Here is a 24,490-nt window from a genome sequence, read left to right as displayed (position 1 = left end):
TAATTGTTAAACAAAATAAAATACTGTACTGTATACAGTACAGGGTGCTGTCCATTTGGTACATTACCTTATCAGAGGGCAGTCAGGGCTCGTCACGGAGAGATTTTAATTTTCAATCTGACCATCTTTCAGATTAGTGAAAATTGCCTTTGGATAGTGAAAAAGATTTACATTGGTCTTTCCCCATTCTTGAGGCTTGATCATCTCAAACTTGGCTTCAATTATCACTGATTTGTGGGATCTCTTGGCAGTGGTGGGGGGCAGCAGAAGAAGCACCATTATGCTTGGATTCCACTACATACAGATTCATGAAGGGATGGCACGAATGTAGATGATAAAGAGAGAGAGCACTTAATATGCACCGAACAAGTGAATTTTCGGATAGTGATCATTCAGGTAATGAGGGATACAATACATCCCTGTAGTTGATTTATCCAACATAAGATAACCAACTTAACCTATTCTCGGTTTACGCGGTCAATTAAACCCGTGGAGGTCCGTGTAAAACGAGAAACGCGTAAACGAAATAACAGAACATATGGGATTAATTGAAATAGAGACTGGGCCGACCCCCAGACTACCCTTTTTCCGACACAATACGTACATTGTAGTAAAAATAACATCTTAATTTTATGATGGTATGCACACAATTAATATTTAAGAGAAATATCAATAATATTAGGTTTTTAACACTTACGTTAGTAGAAGAGATGGCTGGGCACACGGGGATGGGGGGTTGGTTCCGAGGCAGAGGGCAGATTATTGGCCCTCACCTGTATCACTGTATCACCTGTATCACTATCCACCACAGAGGCTTGCAGGGCCTCTTTGTCAAACCCCTCAAAGTCCATATCCTCACTATCACTGACTTGGACTGGCTGTGGTGGGTGGCGGGTGAAGAACTCGGTAATGTTATGTTGACTGGGCAACCTTGCACGCACCCTGCCCGCACCGCTTCCCGTGTAAATGATGGAATGTACCGCGTAACTAATAATTGCCGCGTAAATCGAGACTATACTTTACTGTATATTAGGTAGGTTAAATCATATAATGTAGCAGTTGCTGGTAAATTCATCTGCGGAAGCATTTGGCGTGTATGAAACACTTGAAGGAATAAACCACCATAATAATAATACAAAATTTGTAAATCCTCATCGATTCTTGAAATTGCCAAAATTATATTACAAAATTTAGTACAAGTTACCATCTTCTATACAAAAAATTCTCAAAATTTTTTATTGTTCATGTGTACAGTATACAGTATATATAATATGTGGCGCTCCTATTGATAGTAAATCAACCAATGGCGCCCAAATCAGATTCTTGTTTCAACGAATAAACTCTGTATTGGGTGGAGAAGGATTTGGGCTTCCTGTTGAAACAAGAATCTGATTTGGGCGCCATTGGTTGATTCGTCACTATCAATGGGAGCGCCTCATATTATAGTGGGGCCGCATAGCAAATGTATTGTGCCTTTTGTAATAAAAGTACCAAATTTGGCAAACTTATTGACTTTTACATAATGAACAAATCTGGATATGGTGCCACTGCATATTTTGCCCTCGACGGCCGTGGCAGGCATTTTCCAAAATGGCGGTCAGAAAACTATGGCAGCATCCAGAAAAGTCACTTCAAGACATATTGCGGGACTAAAATAGTTGCAGTTAACATTCTAAGGTGCTAAAAGACAAGGACAAAGGAGATAAACCAAAATTAAACATGGTTTTTATTACGTTATTGGTGAATACAGTATGTGAATTTGCAAGTACAGCGAGTTGTGAAGCAGCATTCACCAAACTATTAAGTCAGTGATGGGAGCACAGTCCTTAAAACACACACAGTACTGTGCATTCAAGTGCAGCTTTTTTGCACTTGCAACCCTTCACACATCCCTTTTTGCATCTGCACGAGACTAGCTCATAACAGGTGTGGGCTGCCTCAGGTAGTGTCCTCCTGTGAAGTGCTGTGCCGTAAAGATAATGAATGTTGATTTGACCTCATCTAAGCTAACCTATATCTTTCTCCTGTTTTAAGGGTTCCCGGTTTGTGCTCAGGATTCCCCCAGTCCATCCAGCTGTAAATGGATACTTAAACTTTTCATTTGTGAAAGTGAAGACAGTTTAGTATAGTGCTGATTACACTGCCTCCTTGTGTACCAATGTGCTTTATTTACTGTACCACTAACAATCCATCAAACCTCTGGGACTCCATTTTACTTCAAGCTAACCTAGCCGAGCTTATCTTTACCTTATATGATATGCATAATCCTTCTTTGAAACACAGTTTGGTTTGCTCAGTTTTCTCTAACCTAACCATCAATTAAATGGGATTTTTTGATTAAATTTATCTTTTGTTTTTAACAAAGATATTCTTTGTTATTAAATGTTACATTTAATCAGTACCATACAGTACAGTGGTCCCTCGGTTAACAAACTCAATCCGTTCCAACAGGTTGTTCGTTAACCGAAAAGTTCGTTAACCGAAACCACTGTTTCAATGGGTTTTTGGGTAATTGGTTCCAGCTCACCGAAAATTGCCTAAATTCAACAAAAATGGTAGAAAAGTTCACTTACTTTGAGGTGTGTATGTAGAAGGCTCCTGGATGATGATGATGATGATGATGATGATGGGAATTAGAATGGGGGTGGAGGAGAAGGAAGAAGAGAAGGCATTGGAGTGGAAGAGAAGTCACCCCATGGCACCATTTCACCCATAAAATTTTAGCTCTCTTGGTGTAATTCAAGATTAGTTTCTTTAAATCAACACTGCACTGCATTATATATTGTCAATATGTAAAATATATTTCAAAATGACCAATAATTTGCTTGGAAACACAGAAAAAAAGCGTTTAGTTGAAGAGAGTCTCAAGCAAGATGTTACCTCCAGTGAAAACAGAGAGAGACTAACACCTGTTTGCTGTGTTAAGAGGCTGGATGGCACGCATTAAACTAGTCACTTTACCTTCAATTATGTTCAATAATTTTTAAAATGACTAAAAAATTGAATATTAAACTTTTAAAATTATTGAATAGTATAAACTTCTTGATATTTACTAAAATAGTAAGGAATTTAAGCCCTAGAACCGATTAATGTATTGGCGGACTGATACTAAAGCTGGTTGCCCGGCCAGTGCAAGCGAAAACATGTTGAGGTCGGTTCGTAAGAAATTCGTTAACCGAATTTTTGTTCGTTAACTGAATTGAAGATTCTTATGGAAGGCAGTTCGTTAACCGAGGCGTTCGTTAACCAAGGGATCACTGTATTGTACTGGGTAAATATTTGGACCTTGACTGTTTCTAGTTTGGCAGACAATTTTGGTCTCATTTTGCTCAGTATTTGATGCTTAATGCAATGGAGATAGTCTTTTCTCTCTCTTTTTTATGGAAACACTAAAAAAATTATGTTTTTGACTTCCGAGTTGAGAATCACGAAATAAATTTATTTCTTATACGTTACTACGACCGTTTTCCATTGAAAAGCAACAAATATTGACTAACTGAAACCGAAATTGTGGAAATTATTGATACCTGAAAATAATTTTTGCTGTGGAAGTCAGTATTTTGTCAGCGGGGAAAGTTATCTACTGAAGATGGTATCGTTCCAGCCCCTCTGAATGGTTAGGTTAGGTTATGATTAGTTAAGTTAGAAATTGGGTGTTTGACCCCCCTAGTTTTGCTTTCAGGTAAGAATTGGTGACAATTCCGATTTCTGTTTCCTCAATATTTGTTGCTTTTCAATGTAAAATGATCGTAGGAATGGGAAAAAATTGCCTTCTTTACTTCGTGATTCTCAACTCGGAAGTTTAAATTTTTTTAGCGTTTCCATGAAAGAAGACTACCTCCATTGCAATAAGCATCAAATATTGAGCAAAATGTGACCAAAATTGTCTGCCAAACCAGCAACAGTCAAGGTCCAAATATTTACCCAGTACAGTGATCCCTTGGTTACCGAGCGCCTCGGTTAACGAAATTTCGGTTCACGAATTACCTTCCATAAGATTCTTCACTTCGGTTAACGAGCAAACCCTCGGTTAACGAATTTCTTACGAATTTTTCCCAACATGTTTTCGCCTGCATTTGGCTGCCCACCGGCTGTAGTATCAATCTGCCAGTACAGTAATCAGTTTTAGGGCTTAAATTCCTTACCATTTTAGTAAATATCATGAAAGTTGTACTATTCAATAATTTAAAAAAATTTATATTAAATTTTGTAGTCATTTTAACAATTATTGAACATAATTGAAGTACCGAAAACTAGTTTTTTTGCGTGCCAAACAGCCACTCAACACACCAAGCTTGGCGTCATTTTGTTTACCAGTTCAGAGGAAGGAACATCTTGTTTGAGACTCTTCAACATAAATGCTTTTTTCTGTGTTTCCAGTCAAATTACTGGTCATTTTGAAATATATTTTACATATTGGTAATATATAGCGCAGTGCAGTGTTGATTTAAAGAAAATAATCTTGAATTACACCAAGAGAACTAAAATTTTATGGGTGAAATGACAGCATGGGGTGACTTCTCTTCCACCCCAATGCCTTCTCTTCTCCCTTCTCCTCCACCCCCATTCTAATTCCCATCGTCATCATCATCATCAACCAGGAGCCTTTTACATGCACACCTCAAAGTAAGTGTACTTACTGCATTTATTTTTAGTTTGTATGTAATTTTTGGTGAGCTGGAACCAATTACCCCAAAGCTCATTGAAACAGTGGTTTCGATTAACGAATTTTTCGGCTAACGAGCAACCTTCTGGAACGATTTGTGCTCGTTAACCGAGGGACCACTGTACTGTACAGTATATGTTGTTCACTTGAGGAATTGTTATTTCAGCTGATGTGGAATTCATAAAATTAGTTACCAGATTCTGTAATAACAATATCATATTTAATCAAATGATTCAATTATTGGAATGCAGTACCGGGTATTTTTCTATAAATATCACTCCTCTAATGATCTTTTAGCAGGATGGACTATGACTCGGATGAAAATGAAGTCCTTGAATCAGGAGTCGTGGACGTGGGAGAAAAGGGAGGGCTTTCCTCGTGTGGATATTGGTAAGCTTTACAATATTTATTTTATAGCCAGCTGTCCTTCACTCAGCATCTCAGGAAAAATGCACTCACAAAACCATTGGTTAGGTACCCACACAACCTCAAATTAGTGGCTGGGACACACATTGCATACACACATAAACTCAGCTACAAACAGACTCATACTTACCACACACTTATATTTGTCTTGATATTCAGTACAATATATATTCAGCTAAAGTATCACAGCTGATATTGTTTTCTACTTCATTTACCAGTTACTTATGATGACCCAGGCCACTTCTTATTTGACACCACCAGTCTTCAGTTACCAACAACACATGACCTGAGGTGACACATCTGGCCAACACTTTTTCCCTGGAATGTGACATACTGACCTGATATATAATCCCATTACTGCTCTTGCTTGGCACCACACCTTACTCTCACTCTGTACTTCTGTTTGCACCTCTCTTGGCATTCTTTCCAGATTCCACTGTATTATTTAGGTTAGACAAATGGTTAAACAACAGATACTGAAAGGGAACATGTATTGTTGTGTAATATCACTTGTTCAAAAATTCTAATTCTTTGTTACAATTAGTCATTTCAAACCTCTATAAGGTACAGTACTCCCACAGTTTATATATTCACATTCTAGAGATATTGTATATTGCACTATGACATTGTCAAGCAGTGGTTACAGTGGCAGCATAGTCCATTTTTGTGGGACTGTTTATGTAAACCTAACATTTGTAAGCTTCTGTGGAATATTACATCATGGGCTTGAGTATTGCTCAGGGTGGAGACTGCATATACAGGTAGTACTGTATTACTTCTTTGCATCCATGACTACTACTGGAACGATGGCCCTATTGGCCTTGTATTCATCTGTACCCACTGTTTTCCTCTGTACAGCACTGTAGTGTGAAGCTTGTAAACTGTGTTGTTCTTGGTTTCTTGTTGAATGATATACTGCATTTGATTTAGCATATTTTCTGGTTGGTTAGTTACATATTTCATTGTGTGTAAGTACAATACTGTACAGTACTTGATAAGTTGATAGCTTTCACATACAGCTTAACCACATTTAGGTGACAGCTTTATAATAAATTGTTTGAGTGTTTTACACACTTTTAGAACAAATATAAAAGAGGATTGGGGATGTCTATATTTGTAATATTTGGGAAGATTCCACCTGCACTGCCTTTTATCCATGTTAGAAAATGTATCCATGAATCAGAAAGAAATTGCACTGTGCTTCAAAAATGGTTATACCTGTTTTACCTTTCTAATATTTCTGGAAGGCAAAAAGATATTATTGCAAGGTTAGTTTAGCTGTATGTAACTAAGAAGTATCTCTAATAATAGCAAAATACTTCAATATTTTACAAACAGACATGCTGTAACCAGTTTGAACAAGGGAAAATACTGGATTGTAACTACTCAGCATCGGACTTATATCCCAGAATTAATCACAGACAAGTACTGTACAGTATTTTATTACCTTAATACCTGTATAGCAATAATATTTACTTTAAGTTGGTTATTTATGTCTTACAGTGGGAAGCTTCGGAACTTGAATGCCGTTGAGTTGATGTGCTGGCAGTGTGGTTCTTGGTTCCATGAATCATGTATCAGTTATCAGCTTGGCAAATTGGTGCCCTTTATGCTCAACTACTCCTTTACCTGCAAGACCTGCTCTTCAACTGGTGTTGAGACCTTTCGCAAAACTCAAGCACGTTAGTAATATCAATCTTTTGTATTGAATTATATTACCAAGAATGGGAAATGTACCGTATTATTGATGCATCGGATGTCATATTTCTGACACCCGTGGATGTGAAAATTTTATGTTTATGGATTTGGATATTGTGACAACATAATACAGTATATAATACACTGCAACAACAAATGAAAAATTATGCTTAATTAACTATAAATCTTGTTATGTTGTTTGAAATATTTTACTGTACTAGTCAGTAGTCTCTTGCCGACTGTGGGGGTTAGGTTCCTGAAGAACCCTGTGGTTGGCAACTCCGCAGTTGGCAAGACTAAAGGGTTATTGGAAATAAGGGGTTAGCTTCCATGGCTGCTGATGACACTCATCAAAGCCTAACTAAGTTTCCTGTTCCTTCACTAAACAATACCTGTATTGTACATTTAATTAAATTTTAGTTTAATAAGTTATATTTCCGTTAGCCGGAATTCCTCAAATCCGTAACTCTCCGATAGCCAGAATTGAAATCTTCTCGGAAAATCGTGCTCAAAGTCAATCTTTTCCGGAAAATTGTGGCTTTGAGAATGATTTTCCGATGAGCACATTTTCAGGAAAATTCTGAGAAAATTTTCCCGATACCTAGAAAATTCCAGGGATAGGGGAGTTTTTTCTGGGTTTCAAAGATGAAAATTATGTGCATTATCCGGAAATTCAGAGAAAAATTTTCCGGTACCCGGAAAATTATAGGGATGGGAGCTATTTTTCCGGGCCCAAGAGATGATGTAATGGGCAATTTCTGGAGCTTCCAAGAACATTTTTCCATTACCCAGAACCTTCCAGGGATGAGGGATTTTTTCCAGCTTTGAGAGAGTCGTCTTGTTACCTGGAAATCTCTCATTCCTGGAAGTGCTCTGCACCAATTGTTCCGGCTAATGGAGATATCCTTGTACTTGTATATATAAAGTTCAGTAGCTTAATAAAATTAAATAGTAAAATAAAATTTTACAGTACATCTCAATGGATATGGCATGTTGCAATAAAATAAGAAAAATGAAGAGCATGGGTGTATAATGTATATGTGTGAATGATCATGTGTATGTGGACTTGGCAGATTGCCAAGTCAGACTGTCCCTGTAGCTACATCCCCCTAGCTCTCCCCTACCAGACCAAGCTTTGACTTGGAGGCAAAGCCCAGATTTGGGTGAGTGAATAGTGGCTTGTAGCATGTCCTCCACATGGCTAGTGTGTGTTGCTGTTATTGTAAAGTACGCAGTATTAGCCAGACGATTTTAGTGATGGTAGATCCTACAGGTCACCCATATTTTCCCCAAACCATAAAATGGGCTTCCATACTTCAATTCACCATTTTCATTTATTCATGTTTTTTTACAGAACTTCGAGATATGTGCATAACAGCTTTAGCCAACTTGCAGCATGGAAATAAAGATAATCGAGGAAACACAATGTTCAGCCTGCAGCGAGATGTTATCCCTTTTTTAGAGCAAAACTGGGAGGCTCTGACCACTGCTGCTCGGCGCTCCACACAGTCATGGCATACAACTGTGAGTTTTTATTCTATTTATTTATTTTTTATCGTGAAATAGTGTTGGTCTGTAGATTTATATTACAGAAATGCAGTAAGTCCCAAGTTTTTATTTCAGTTTTCTGGAGCTTATTAGAAATATTTGCCCACATAGGATCTTAGAACGGGTTGTATTTATGCTGTCAGTGACCTTGTATGTCCCTTCTAGTTACCAGAACACTGAAAATATCATACAGTACGCCGGATAATTTGCGGATTTTTATTTCGCGATCCTCTATTATTTGCGGGTGACACCCTGGATGTACCGAAGGATGTCTGCGAGTAGTTTTAAAGTTGCCAGCATTTTCGCGGCCGAGACAGGGAGCCATTCATTCTAGAGACAGTAATTCCCTTTACCTGTATTGTATATATGTGTTTGTGTGTGAGTAGACACACAACACAAAACACATACAAATAAATGATAATGGGAAAATCCACTCACAAATAATCATAAACAAATGTAGTATTAAAAATGTTGAGTCTACCCTCAAGTCTACTCCGTGCTTTGTTATTAATAATTGTCCTAAGGGCAAACACATAAAGGGAATCTACATTTCTTTGTACACAAGTAGAAATGTAACCCCCCCCCCTGCCCCTGGTCAGCGAATGTTATTCGCGGATTTGGCGATTCGCAGCCATTTTGAGAACATAACCCCTGCGAATTTGAAGGGCATGCTGTATTCTCAATGAGACTAAATATCCCAATTTTAATTCCTGTATAATGTATTTTGTTGCAAGTGATAGATCAGATACAGAGAAGAATACACTGCTCCTTTGAAAGAATATCTGATCTTGTATCCTCTCCATCCACCAATCCCAATTAACTGTACCTATGAAGTCAGCTCCTACAGTTTTCCATGAAAGATTCTGAAAGCTGGCTTAAATATGTAAGAAGGGCAGAAGGTGTGCATAATGTGGTACAGTAAAGTATCTGTCAACTGAAAAGATTTGAGACCAAGAGGATTCTGTCAACTGGAGTATTATGTATAGTGGAGATACTGTACTACAATGACTGTGTCCAAAGAAGCCAGTTAATAAATCATGGTACTGTACTTGTGTTAGTTTAGTTATATTATTAGTTTCAGAAAATACCAGTATACTAACATCATTATTATCTAACATTCTCATAGGTATTAAGTCTACAAATAAGCTTTCAGTGTGTCTTCATTCTCCCAAAATCACCAAATAAGCAGTGCTGGGCACACTAGCTGCATAGAACAGCACCACTTGCACTGTCACTACTGGTATAAAAAAAACAGCATTACTCTTGCTGTTGATTTTAAAGTGTAGCATCACTATCATTGATGCACTACTTTTTTCAAGCATCTGTGTGAAGCAACGGTGAATAACTGCCTAATACAATTCACAGAAAATAGTACTGATACTTTTATTTATTAGTATAATTTTTATTCATTCCCCACATTTACAGAGGAATATGTTAGACTGTGGAGGGATAAAGATGCCACACTAATCCGCAAATACTCGAAATTCAATGCTGTAGTTAGTGAAATGGGATACAGGCGTGTCGCATCTTACACTGGGGCTACGTTCTGAAGAGGGTGTGTAAAGTCAAAAACACATATACAGGTACAATAGTCAAAATTACTCTTGAAAATCCCAGAAATCATCCATAAAGTACACAGTTATATATACCTGTCAATAGCGCATCTGGCAACATGGCTAGTTAGGCCTATTTCAGTTTAAATATGCACCACAAATAGAATGTGCCAAAAAATAAAAAATAACTACTAACATACAGTCAAGAAAATAAAGGGAATTGATCATCGTTTGTGTAGAAGCAAGCACTGGGGGTGGAAGGGAGCGAGCAACAGCTGGCATTTCCTCACTGCTCTCTCACTATCTCCTGCTATTTGGCAATGCAGTGTTTTATCTTTTATTTAATATTTTTATTATTTCTCACATTTACTGGTATAGTATACAGTATAATATTTTATGTATAAGGAACACCGTATTTTACAGCATCTAAGGCGCATGGTCATATAAGACTCAAACCCCATTTTAGCAGGGAGTATTTGGGAAAAACTTGTGTGTATTTTCCTCCTGCAGTCATAGTTTTCCTAAAATATATACAGTACCAGTAAATATGAGGAATAAATAAAAATATCAATAAATAAGTTACAAGAAAAAATACTGTACAGTATTGCCAAAACAGTAAAGCCAAATGAAAGTCTAATACATTCGCATTTTGCATACACTCCCTGCTTCACCATAGCAACGCAAACCAGCAGGGACACTACCTCCTCCGTCTCCCTAGCAAACCCCCCCCCCTCTCCATCACGTGGCACCCTTCTCCTGCCCCCTCACTGAGCCAGCTAACTCGTGCAAAGTTATTTATATTCCCTTTGTGTTTGCCCTTATGACAATTATTTCTTTTACTTTTTTGTTCATAATGCAATATGTATGTAGGATGGTGTGCACATGTAATTGAGTAAAAATTAATTAAAAAGGTACGTATATCTACCCAAAAATAAGAGTTGAAAAACACCATAAGACTCATAACTTGGCCCAGTGGCCTGGTGAGTACTGTGACGAGTTTAACTTGGCCACAATGCTGCCAGCGATGTTAACAGGTGCAATTGTGAAAAGAAAGTTATCTGTAAATTCTGTATTCATTTGTATCAGGTGTTTATAGATTTAAAAATAAATGTTGCAGGTACAACATTAACAGATAGTAATGCATGTAAGTGTTCAGAGATGGTTACTGCTTAGCTACCTCTGAAAAGTTGGGTGTCTGCCATATGGATGTTAATCGTCTCGGGTTATCATCTTCAGTACAGTACAGTCGGCCCTTCACATACGCGGGTTTAGCATTCACGGATTGCCCCACCGGAGGAATATTCTGTACATTGAAGTAATTGAAGTACTGTGGTCCCTCGGTTAACAAGCGCCTCGGTTAACGAGATTTCGGTTAACGAGTTACCTTCCATAAGATTCTTAACTTCGGTTAACGAGCAATCCCTCGATTAACGAGTTTCTTACGAGCCGACCTGAACATGTTTTCGCTTGCATTTGGCATCCACCAGCTTTAGTATTAGTCCGCCAATACAGTAATCGGTTCTAGGGCTTAAATTCCTTACCATTTTAGCAAATATCAAGAAGTTTATGCTATTCAATAATTTTTAAAGTTTAATATTAATTTTTTTAGTAATTTTAACAATTATTGAACATAATTGAAGGTAATGAAACTAGTTTTATGCCCGCCATCCAGCCTCTCAACAGCCTTCTTCTGTGTTTCCATGCTCTTACAATCTGTCTCACTTTAAAAAGCTGGTTTTCCGACATCTTCATGATGTAGATTAATACAGTACAGTATAACCTTTTTTTTTCTATATTTACAATTTCTTTCCATTCTTTTTTTTTTTCGCCAGGCTCCATTGTGGGTCGTTTGACCTGTGCCCGGGTGGGCTAATTCCCGTAAAAAAAAAACGCTTATTTTCTGTGTTTGCAAGCAAATTATTGGTCGGTCATTTTGAAATTTATTTTACATATTGACAATCTATAATGCAGTGCAGTGTTGATTTAAAGAAAATAATCTTGAATTACACCAAGAGAAGTAAAATTTTATGGGTGAAATGGCACCATGGGGTGACTTCTCTTCCACCCCAATGCCTTCTCTTTTCCCTTCTCCTCCACCCTCATTCTAATTCCCATCATCATCCAGGAGCCTTCTACATACACACCTCAAAGTAAGTGTACTTTTCTACCTTTTTTGTTGAATTTAGGCAATTTTCAGTGAGCTGGAACCAGTTACCCTAAAACCCATTGAATCAATGGTTTCGGTTAACGAGTTTTTCGGTTAACGAGCAACCTTCTAGAACGGATTGTGCTCGTTAACCGAGGGACCACTGTACATTCAAATCGCACGCTGCACCGAACACTGCACACCGCCCGTTACCTCACACACACGCATAGCTCTCCCTCATTCAGTCAGTCTCGCTGTAACCACGCTTGTGTTGACATTAGCATTGTAGTTGCAAAAATATTTCATTTCTGTGAATGTTTTATATCAAGCACAGTATGAATAGAGTATCACTAATATAACAGTATTTTAACCGAAAACTTAAAAAAACGAGTAACATTTCTTGAACATCGGAAGGTTAGGTAAAGTCTTTTGTTTTCATGTAGTTTATCCTAATTTACATTGAAATACATTACATTTCAGCAAAACTACTATTTATTTCTGAGAATATGGAAATGTAATATTTTTGCTAAAATGACGTACGTATTACAGTGGAAAGTGACGAAAGCAATGACTTTCGCTTTCTTTCGTTTAAAAGATGTTACTGTAATCGCTTTTCGAATGGTTTTCAGTTAAAAAACTGTTGTATTACAATAATATTCTATCCTAATTCACTTGTGATGTATTACAATAATATTCTATCCTAATTCACTTGTGATGCAACAGTTTTTTAACTGAAAACCATTCGAAAAGCGATTACGGTAACATCTTTTGAACGAAAGAAAGCGAAAGTCATTGTTTTCGCCACGATTTTATCCCACTTTCCACTGTAATACGTACGTCATTTCAGCAAAAATATTACATTTCCGTGATTGTAGTATATCAAGCACAGTATGAATAGAATATCATTGTAATATAACAGTATTTTAACCGAAAACTATTAAAAAAACGAGTAACATCTCTTGAACATCGGAAGGTTGGGTAAAGTCTTTTGTTTTCGTTATGTATTTTATCCTATTTTACATTGAAATACATCACGTTTCAGCAAAACTACTATTTATTTCTGAGAATATATTCATTGAGGCGCAGTTTAGGTAAAATATACATGTGATGTAACAGTTTTTTAACCGAAAACGATTCGAAGAACACGTACCCTCTAGCCCTGGGAGGAGCTGTTTGGTGCTGAAGACGATGACAAGGAAAATGATTTTGATGGATTTTAATGAAAATATTCAGAAATATGGAATCGTAGTATTTATTCAAGTGAATTAGGATAGAATATTATTGTAATACAACAATAGTGACTATGTGGAGGAGGCGGAGGGATAGAGCGGGGAGGAGTGGTGACGCTGGAGGCGGGAGCAGGGACGAGTGGAGATGCCAGTCAGTACATTACGGGTGTACAGTATTAATTGTTTTTATAGCTCTTTTTGCATTTTAATATTAAATACTGTACATTACGTTTCAACAAAACTACTAATTATTTATGAGAATATGGAAATGTAATATTTTTGCTGAAATGACGTACGTATTACAGTGGAAAGTGGGATAAAATTGTGACGAAAGCAATGAATTAAGTTTTCTTTCGTTCAAAAGATGTTACCGTAATCGCTTTTCAAATGGTTTTCAGTTGTGGGATTATGAGGCTAATGATAGGATAGAATATTATTATAATACAGTACAACAGTTTTTTAACTGAAAACCATTCGAAAAGCGATTACTGTAAAATCTTTTGAACAACGAAAGAAAGCGAAAGTCATTGTTCTTGTCATGATTTTATCCCACTTTCCACTGTAATATGTACGTCATTTCAGCCAAAATATTACATTTCCATATTTATTTCTGAGAATATATTCATTCAGTCACAGTTAAGGTAAAATATACTTGTGATGTAATATTTTAATGAAAATACGGTATCGTAGTTTTCTTTTGCTTCAAATTTAATTAACAAAGATGATGTTTCAAATGTAATGAACAAAAATTTATGTACAGTATCTATAAATAAACTTTAAAAAATGAATACTTTATGTTTTACATCGTCCTGTGCATACCATAACATGCATTTGGCTACAATGGGCTTGCTATGATGACGCAAGAGATCTACCCTGGCAACTGTACCGACACTCACAGCTGGTGGTGTGTTGGTGCATCGTTTCCATTGTTTACTGTTAGTTACTGGTAAATATTTTTCAACCTAACAAAACTATTACCCGTTTAGAGGTCGACCCCCAATTTTTTGCCAAATAATTTGGTCTTAAAAACTTGAACTATACACAGTTATATACGGTAAATAAGGACATGGGGTGGCCAGGGGTTTTTTAGGGAGGGGGTAGCAATAGTACACAGATTTTTAACATTCACGGGTGTCTCTGTTACCTAACCCCCGCGTATGTTAAGGGCCGACTGTGGTTATAAATCCAGCTTTTATACAGTATTTACAATAATTATTTGTTAATTAATAAAAAATAATAATGTGTTTAAGTAAGCAATAATATTTTGAATTCTGAAGTTGGGCTTGGTTGAATGTAGCATAGTGGAGACAGCAACTGGGGGATTCATTAGCCTATGGGAGACTGCAATTTTACATATGTATAGGATGCAGGCTGATTTTTTATCCATTTTTCAGACAAAAAAAAGTGTGTCTTTTATGCCATAAAATACAGTTAGTTCTTCCACACACATACCTCCCATGCATGCACCTCACGACATAGTTCAGGCAATCGCCCAGCTCAGCTGACTCACAGACGTGTGGCGGCGACCGTGGTGGGTGTGTATGCCGTGACACATTTAAAGCCCAGTTACCCACTGCCTTATAACACATTTATTTCCCACATATGCTCTTTGTTTTCTCTTTATAGTTTTAAATTATATTTTCCATAATTCTAGGCCACATTAGAGTACAGTGACCCCTCCGTTAACGAACTCAATCCGTTCCAGAAGGTCGTTCGTTAACCGAAACCATTGTTTCAATGGGTTTTTGGGTAATTGGTTCCAGCTCACCGAAAATTTCCTAAATTCAACAAAAATGGTAGAAAAGTTCACTTACTTTGAGGTGTGTATGTAGAAGGCTCCTGGATGATGATGATGATGATGATGATGATGGGATTTAGAATGGGGGTGGAGGAGAAGGAAGAAGAGAAGGCATTGGGGTGGAAGAGAAGTCACCCCATGGCTCCATTTCACCCATAAAATTTTAGCTCTCTTGGTGTAATTCAAGATTAGTTTCTTTAAATCAACACTGCACTGCATTATATATTGTCAATATGTAAAATATATTTCAAAATGACCAATAATTTGCTTGGAAACACAGAAAAAAAGCGTTTAGTTGAAGAGAGTCTCAAGCAAGATGTTACCTCCAGTGAAAACAGAGAGAGACTAACTCCTGTTTGCTGTGTTAAGAGGCTGGATGCCGCGCATTAAACTAGTCACTTTACCTTCAATTATGTTCAATAATTGTTAAAATGACTAAAAAATTGAATATTAAACTTTTAAAATTATTGAATAGTATAAACTTCTTGATATTTACTAAAATAGTAAGGAATTTAAGCCCTAGAACCAATTAATGTATTGGCGGACTGATACTAAAGCTGGTTGCCCGGTCAGTGCAAGCGAAAACATGTTGAGGTCGGTTCGTAAGAACTTCGTTAACCGAATTTTTTTTCTTTAACCGAATTGAAGATCCTTATGGAAGGCAGTTCGTTAATCGAAATTACGTTAACCGAGGTGTTCGTTAAACGAGGGGTCACTGTATTGTAATGATTTTTTCACAACTTTTATAGTTTCATTACAAGTACCAGTATAAGAGGTGGCTGGGCTGGTGAGTCGGCCACGCTTTATAACCAAGGCCTTGGCTAGAACTGCCTCCATCCACATTTACTTCTCATACATACTGTATATTACTGTACACACACACACACACACACACACACGTGTATTTTTCTGCTATATCCATAGTTTTCCTAAAACTATATACTGTATACAGTACCAGTAAATGTGAGGAATAAATAAAAATAATACCAATAAATAAGTTTAACACAGTTGCCATTTGCATATAATGTACATCTGTACTCCCTGTTTACCATAGCAACAGCAATGTCATCTCCGCTGATCCCCTTGCACCCAGTCGTCCTCCCGTTCCCCCACTAAGCCAGCTAACTCGTGTGCAAAGAAATGTATATTCCTTTTATGTATTTGCCTTTAGGACTATTATTTCTCTTACTTTTTTCACAATATGTATGTAGGATGGTGTGTGCATGTATATCAGTAAAAATAAATGAAGAAAGTTATGTATATCTACTCTAAAATATGAGTTGAAAAACAACAGCTTGGCCCAGTAGCCCGGTTACAGACACGAGTCTAACCTGGCTATAATGCCGCTAGCGATGTTAATTGATGTAAATGTGAAAAAATTATCTGTAAATCTTCATTTGTATCAGGCACTGTATTTGTAGATTTAAAAATAAATGTTGCAGGTATGGCATTAAAAGATTGTAATGCTTGTAAGAGTTAAAAAATGGTTACTGCTTAGCTACCTCTGAAGAGTTGGGTGTCTGCCGTATGGATGTTAATTGTCTCAGGTTATCGTCATCAGTACAGTACAGAGTAGTTATTGATCTACCTTTTATATTCACAGTAATTATTTTTTAATTAATTAAAAATAATAATGTGTTTAACTAAGCAATAACATATTTTTAATTCTGGAGTTGGTTTAGGTAGAATTTAGCCTGCTGGAGACAGCAGTAGGGGGATTCATTAGCTTGCGGGAGGCCGCAACTTCACATATAGGACGCAGGCTGGTTTTTTTAGCATTATTAGAGTATTGTAATGATTTTTGACACATTTTATAGTTTCATTAAAAGCAACAATAAATAGGGCGGCTAGGCTGGCGAGTCAGAGACATAGTTATAGCTCACCACCTACACACACGTTCACTTCTCACACATATACACCCATGCTCTTCATATTTCTTATTTTATAGTTTTATATTACAGGTATATTTTCTTTATTTCTAAGGCACATCGCTTGTATAGAGTAGAATGCTTGTTAAAGAGGTCCTTTTTTCTGAGACGCACACCGGGAGTCAGCTGTGGCATGTGAGAGATGGTGATGTATGTTGCCATTATTATTTATACTGAAACTAAAAAAGTTGTGGAAAAATCATTTCAATACTCTAATGTGACTTAGAAATATAGAAAATATAATATAAAACTATAAAAGAAGAAATATGAAAAGCATAGGTGTGTATCCTGGGTAGGGGTTAACCATAAGTGTGGAAGCAGTGGGCAGATTCTCAATAGCGCATCTGCTGACTCAAGTGGTTAGGCCTATTTCGGTTTAAATGAACACCACACAGCCACCTCTGCTGTAAGTTTACTTTGTTCTCTTTGCCACTGATTGTGAAGTTGATTTCAGCAGAGAATATTTAGGAAAAATAATGAAAGCATAAAAAAGCCAAAATTTATACAAAATAATGCACACACTGCATCACAGCTCAGCTGGGATTTGTTGCCTCTGCCAATCGGCCCTTAGCAACTGTTGCTAAAGGTCAGTTGGCAGACGCACACAACCCAAACCCCCTCCTTCCCCTGCTCAGTGCAAACAGCAAATGAAGTCAAGAGAGGCGCAGGTGGAAGTATCTCCCCCAGCCATATGCTCCTACCTTCACTGCCAAGCCAAGCGCGTAAAGAGTAAAAGCTATGGATAACCAGAATCCGCGGGTCTACTCTATCTGCGTGATAATTTAGAGACAAAGTGGCAACTCTGATAACAACAACTTAGTCCTTAATATCGGGAAGGGCTGTTTTTGTTTGGGGGGTGCAAATTGCTCATCAGAGACAGAGGGGATTGAAGAAAGCGTCGAAATTCGTGAAGGAAAGGATGGATGGATGGATGCAAGTTTTTTTTTTTCACTGTATTATCTTAGGTTTACATTCATGAAAGATAATAGATGAGGACCCTTATTTACGATTACTTTATTATAATGTGCCATCCATTTCCTTATTTATCATTTTTTTCAGGTTGTTCAGGTTTTAAACAACGTCAATTAGATATTTATAATAGTGCTGATACGAAGAAAAATGTTGAATATGAAGATGAAAATCACTTTTTTTTTTCACGGGTCATACAGAATCTCAATAGCTCATACAATTTCCTCCTCGCTGTCAATCGTGATCTCCCCAGCCTAAATTTATATCATTTATATGAATTAAGAGTTCAACTATGTTTTGTTTACATTACACACCCAAAACTAGTCATTTTGATATATCAGCTGCCAGCAAACCATCAAAAATACTCAAGTTCTCAGACTCCTCCCAGTCTGCCTAGTGACCACAACCTTCCTTGCAATTTCTGACGTGTTGTAGCCAGCCGCACGCAAACTGATAATCGCATGACTTATAGTACGGGTATATGATATAATAAATGAGAATAACAAATTATGACATAATATAACATAATAACATAAATTGTATTATAATATACTGTAATATAAAATAAGATCTTACGATTATATTCTTTACAGTATATACTGTAGGTGGATGGGCGTTCATCCGTAGCGTATAATTGTCATATAGTAAAAGAAAGTAACACAATATCTAATAATAAAATGCTATATAAAATAAAATAAAATGTATTATAAAATAAATTCATTCTGTACTGATATAAATAAGATCATTCTGTACTCACATCCTTCAGCGAGGTGGAAGACTTCTGGAACTTGTAGATGGACTTTCAGAAAGGAAGCGAGTGAATGAGCCCAAGTAAAATGTAAGAGTGAGAATGAATGATTGTGAGTGTAGGTGTGTGTGTGGAGATGTGGATGAGTGTGTGGGCGTGTGGAGAAGAGAGGGAGAGGGATTCCAGTGTAGCATAGCTGATAGTGGAGTGTGGGAGGTGGAAGGTGCTTGATGACCATGGGAGGCATGTGGTGGGGTGGTGGTGGACCACCTGGGTGGTGAGGGAGGGAGGTAGCAGGTGTTATGAGGCTTGAATAATGCAGGAAATATGAAGGAGATGCCTGGGATGTGGAAGGTTGTGGTGAAGAAGAATGAGGGTGGTATGTTGTTGGTGTGGGGGTGGTGGTAGAGGGAGTCCCTGGTGGCGAGGTGCTTCATAATGTGGATGCAACCGACACAATTTCTCCCTCAGATTCATGACTTTCTATGTTGTTATCACGATCATTTTCACTTCCAGGCTTTTAATTATCACCATCTACTTGATCCTCACTGCCCCTAAACAGGAGTTCTAGAAAATCATCCTCTTTCAGAGACTTTGTCACTAGAATGAGGTTGTATAGCCTGATAAGGTAACTGCTTTTGAAAACTAAACACTTTCCCTATGAATATGAAGAAAATATTACGTTCACTTCTTTAACACTAAACAAATTATTTCAGGGAGTATGATAAGCACTGTAATCCAGTAATTGAGGCAGCCCACACGGAGTTATGGAAATTTAAATGGACGCAGCTCACACTCATGGTCTGACTGTTGAAGTAATATTGCGCATTTATCGTTCTGTTCTTCCCTTCCTAGGGGCCTCGAGAGTTGCCAATTAGTTTATTTGATAGAATTTACTTGCTACTACGACGCCTCAAAATTTGACGCAATTCTGTTGAAAAATTAATTTTTGGCAAATTTTATAAAGTTGGTGATTCGCTTTGCGTTACCATGAAGTTGGTCTTATGAACATGATGCGAATCGCGTCATCATGTGTGAGAGGGTTAAGGCCTTCAACATCAAGCTACAACCACCAACCTTAACACCTTCATGTGTTGGGGATAAGTCTAAGACCACATACAATATCCCTATGTATGTGACTATGTGGCCCTTGACTTGGCCCTCCTACCTTACCTGGGTCTGCTACCCTTAGCTCTCCCGCCATCAATACCTCCTCCATCCTTTTGTGACTTGTTGTGTAGAAAAGCTTGTAGGTATGGTAGTAGGAGTGGTGGATGATTACTTTTGACCACAACTACAGTGGTCCCTCGGTTAACGAGCGCCTCGGTTAACGAGTTACCTCCCATAAGATTCTTAAATTCGGTTAACGAGCAACCCCTCGGTTAACGAGTTTCTTACGAGCCGACCTCAACAAGTTTTGGCTTGCACTGGGCGGTCAACCAGCTGTAGTATTAGTCCGCCAATACATTAATCGGTTCTAGGGCTTAAATTCCTTACTATTTTAGTAAATATCAAGAAGTTTATACTATTCAATAATTTTAAAAGTTTAATATTAAATTTTTTAGTCATTTTAACAATTATTGAACATAATTGAAGGTAAAGTGACTAGTTTAATGCGCGGCATCCAGCCTCTTAACACAGCAAACAGGCGTTAGTCTCTCTCTCTTTTCACTGGAGGTAACATCTTGCTTGAGACTCTCTTCAACTAAATGCTTTTTTCTGTGTTTCCAAGCAAATTATTGGTCATTTTGGAATTTATTTTACATATTGACAATATATAGTGCAGTGCAGTGTTATTTTAATGAAAATATTCTTTATTTACAACAAGTTTAACTTTAAAATGCACGTGTTGACATTGTTTGAATCCAGCCTGGGGCCTAAGAGATCAAGAAAAGCAATTTCAATCCAAACCAAGCAGGAAATCATAAAAAAACATGAACAGGGCATTAGAACAAATGCGCTATGCAAAGAATGTGGCATGTCGACATCAACTGTGTCGACAATTCTTGCACAGAAAGACAAATTTAAAGAAGTGGAAGTGGGAGACAAATCTACAAGAGTGTTTAAAAGTAGATCCCTAATTGCAGAAACTGAGAGGTTACCTATCATCTGGATTAGGGAAAAACAGATGAAAGGTGATTCAGTTTCTATTGAATTCATTTGTGAAAGAGCCAGGGAGATTTACGAACATTTAAAGACAGATCAACCTGGTTCTTCAGGCACAGAATTTGAAGATTTTCGGGCCAGCAAAGGCTGGTTCGAAAAATTTAAGAAAAGAAGTGACATTTTCAGTGTTGTTAGGCATGGTGAAGCTGCTAGTGCTGATAAGGAAGGGGCAGCAAAGTTTTTAGATAATTTTAAAAAACTGATGGAAGAAGAAAATTATCTTCCACAGTAAGTGTTCAATGTGGACGAAACTGGGCTGTTATGGAAAAAGATGCCCAAAAGAACATTCATCACCAGAGATGAAGCCTCCTTACCTGGGCATAAACCCATGAAAGACCGTCTCACTCTATTGCTTGGTGCCAATGCTTCAGGGGATTTCCGACTGAAGCCTATGCTTGTCTACCACTCTGAAAACCCCAGGGTGTTCAAGCAACAGAAAGTGGTAAGAACAAAGCTTGGAGTTTATTGGAAGTCCAACCGTAAGGCATGGGTGACAAGACAGCTCTTTAATGAATGGGCTGTTGATGTGTTTTGCCCTTCTGTCAAGAGCTACCTAACCACCAATAAACTCCCTTTAAAGGCTCTTCTCCTCATGGATAATGCTCCTGGTCATGACCCTGACCTTGCCAGAAATTTGGAGTATCAATTTGACTTTGTGAAAGTGTTGTTTTTGCCTCCAAACACTACATCAATCATACAGCCAATGGACCAGAATGTGATCAGCAACTTCAAGAAGTTGTACATGAAGAAAATGTTTAGGAGGTGTCATCAGGCAACTTCCAATGATCCTGAACTAACACTGAAACATTTCTGGAAGACACAATTCAACATCCTGGAGGCAGTAAAATTGATTGTGTCATCATGGCAAGAAGTCTCCACTAGATCCCTCAATTCTTCATGGAAAGCACTGGGGCCATCAGTAGTCCATGATTTTGAGGGATTTGAGGAAGAAACAGAGTTGGACCAGGAGATTGCGTCCATTGGTCATTCATTGGGCCTTGAAGTGGAGGAGGAGGATGTGGAAGAGCTTGTGATGTCTCATGAGGAGGAACTTACTCCTGATGACTTGAAGCAACTGGATGAGATGTTACAGGTAGAGGCTGACAGTGGTGTGGAGGAAATTGAAAGTGATGACCATATGTCAGCTAAACAGTTGAAAGATGTGATTTACCACTGGGAGAACTTCAGGGAACTGGCTTCAAAGCACCCAGAAGTGGAAGAAACTGAACTAACTTTGTGTCATGTTGAGGACTCAGTGGTCTCCTTCTTTAAACATAAGTTAATGGTGAGGAGGACAGATGCCCCACAGACCACAATTGACACTTTCTTCAGTAAAAGGCAGAGGGAACAAGATGCTATCCCTCAGCCTTCCACTTCAAGAAGGAGAGAGGATGTTCATGGTGGAGAATCTGTCAGTCCAGAGGTTCCTGACATTTTCACGGAAGGTGACTCACCTTCCAAGAAGCAGTAAAGTGCTTCTCCTCCATCTCCACTTCCCTCTCTTCTCCCTTCTCCTCCTCCACCTCCCACTTCAAATTCACATCATCATCCAGGAGCCTTCTACATACACACCTTAAAGTAAGTGAACTTTTCTACCTTTTTTGTTGAATTTAGGCAATTTTCGGTGAGCTGGAACCAATTACCCAAAAACCCATTGAAACAATTGTTTCAGTTAACGAGATTTTCGGTTAACGAGCAACCTGCTGGAACGGATTGTGCTCGTTAACCGAGGGACCACTGTATGTATGGTTGATGAAGAAGTATTTTTGAGAAATACAGTACTGCTGGTCTGAAATTTAACAAGAGAATCTAGTACAGTGTTCTGAAACTTTAAATGCCACCCATTATTATCTAACCCAAATAAAATTGTTTTAAATTGAAATTCAATACATTTTAATTGAGTTTGACAGCACATATACAAAGGAGTGAATGGGGACAAGAGAAGACAGTAGAAATATGTATCAGTAGTGGCAGGGCATCATGGAGTTTGTCATTTCCACCTCATTAGAAAGGAACTCCAACAGTAGATATATTACTGGTGGTTAGAAGTCTGAGATAGGGTAAGTGTCAAAGTCACTATACTGTATACTGTACTGGTACCCAATATGATTTCATGGACAGACGGCATAAATTTATTTCATACATATGAATTTGAGTTTTGCCCATCAATCCTGTACAGTATTCTGAATCAACATTGTTCAGTTAATATTGTATGTTAATAATTAATCAAAGACAACTTTCACTTTAGATATGATGATATAAGAGCATCTGTGTTTTTGAAGGTACAGTACATTATGCTGTTTTTACCACATGTTTGCGTAACTTCTTAAATATTGAGCCGTTACAAGTATGTAAATTATTGAATATAATGTAATGTGGAAGATTGTACTAATGTGGGAACTATGTGTCACAGTTGCAGAGAATGCTCATGAAGGAGGTAGATGCATACTTTACTGTTGAGGAAACAGGCGAGAGTGGTGAGCCAACACAACACCACCCTTTCTTTGGCCTACTCACATCAGATCTTACGCTCATCCGCCCAATAGTGGATGCACCTGGTGGGTGGCGGTCACCCCTCTCTGGCTCCTGTACGTATCCTCCCCACACCGTTAATGCCACCACCAAAAGCTGAGATTTCACTTTGTGTATCATGCACTCTATAATATGTTATAGGCTTAATTTCTTTTGTGTTTTTCGCCCCAAATTTGAATGGGTGTGTTGATTGTTGGATCCAGAGATCAGTTAAATTGCCTTCAAGTCATCTTTGACAATCCTTTTATAATCAGGAAGTATTTTTTATTGTTTTAAAAATGGGTCAACAGTAAATGGATAGTTATTAGACATATCTTTCTCTCCTCTCCTTTCCTTACTCTCATTCAAATCATAAGTTTTTATTATAGCATTATATTTTTTCCAGAAAATATAACATTGTATATTTGTGAAAAATTAATTTGTTTTATCTGGTATCCAGTTTTTGACAATCGTGGTAGTGTTTCGTATTGATAATTATGAAGAATACAGCCTGTTCACATTTGCATACTATATATATATATATATATATACAGTACTGTATTTGTATTCTACACAGCAAAGTGTCTAGTACAACACCTTTTCCCTTCATCACACTCGGTGTACTGTATTTATGCATCCCTCTTACATGTACACCTTACCCATTGTCTTTACATTTCAATTACCACACAAATCACCCAGATGTGCTTATTTAGTGTATTATTTCAATCTCCTCTAACTTTTCATTCATACTACTGTATATCAATACAACAGTTTTTAGTAAACAGAATATGTTATTTTTATACTGCATCACTATATGGTATATACTGTACCTGTAATTTCTTGATTAATTCAGTCTATATATCTAATTTATCGTCTGCCTCTCAGAAAATCCTTCTCCCATAATTGTCTTTTTTACAAATTCTCATTTAAATCATTGTTATATTATTAGTTTATTAAATAGTTTCTAGTACAGTCTTTAATTGTGATTCAGTTTTACTTATGATATGGGCTGTATATTTCCTCTGATATGCAGTACAATATATCTTTTTTCATATAATTATCACTGGAACCATTGTATTTCGAATTTTACAGTCAATTTGATAT

General features: G+C 37.4%; 1 protein-coding gene across 7 annotated transcripts in view; it reads left to right on the top strand.

Annotated features, from left to right (window-relative positions):
- LOC121857679 (set1/Ash2 histone methyltransferase complex subunit ASH2-like) overlaps positions 1-24,490 on the top strand; it is a 64,063-nt gene that overhangs the window by 2,116 nt on the left and 37,457 nt on the right. For 4 of the 7 annotated variants that reach the window (XR_006087252.1, XM_042353745.1, XM_042353742.1 and 1 more), the window contains exons 2-5: positions 4,964-5,056; positions 6,596-6,774; positions 8,145-8,314; positions 23,289-23,463. Coding sequence is in view for 6 of the 7 variants with exons in the window: in XM_042353742.1 (XP_042209676.1) it covers positions 4,964-5,056; positions 6,596-6,774; positions 8,145-8,314; positions 23,289-23,463 (617 nt within the window). In the remaining variant the exon portion in view is untranslated. The remainder of the gene's footprint in view (positions 1-4,963; positions 5,057-6,595; positions 6,775-8,144; positions 8,315-23,288; positions 23,464-24,490) is intronic. The other 3 variants (XM_042353747.1, XM_042353743.1, XM_042353744.1) reach the window with 2 other exon arrangements.

Source organism: Homarus americanus, unplaced genomic scaffold, assembly GCF_018991925.1.
Source record: "Homarus americanus isolate GMGI-L3 unplaced genomic scaffold, GMGI_Hamer_2.0 scaffold16712, whole genome shotgun sequence".
NCBI classification, from domain to species: Eukaryota; Metazoa; Arthropoda; class Malacostraca; order Decapoda; family Nephropidae; genus Homarus; species Homarus americanus.
This window is presented reverse-complemented; position numbering and strand designations above follow the sequence as displayed.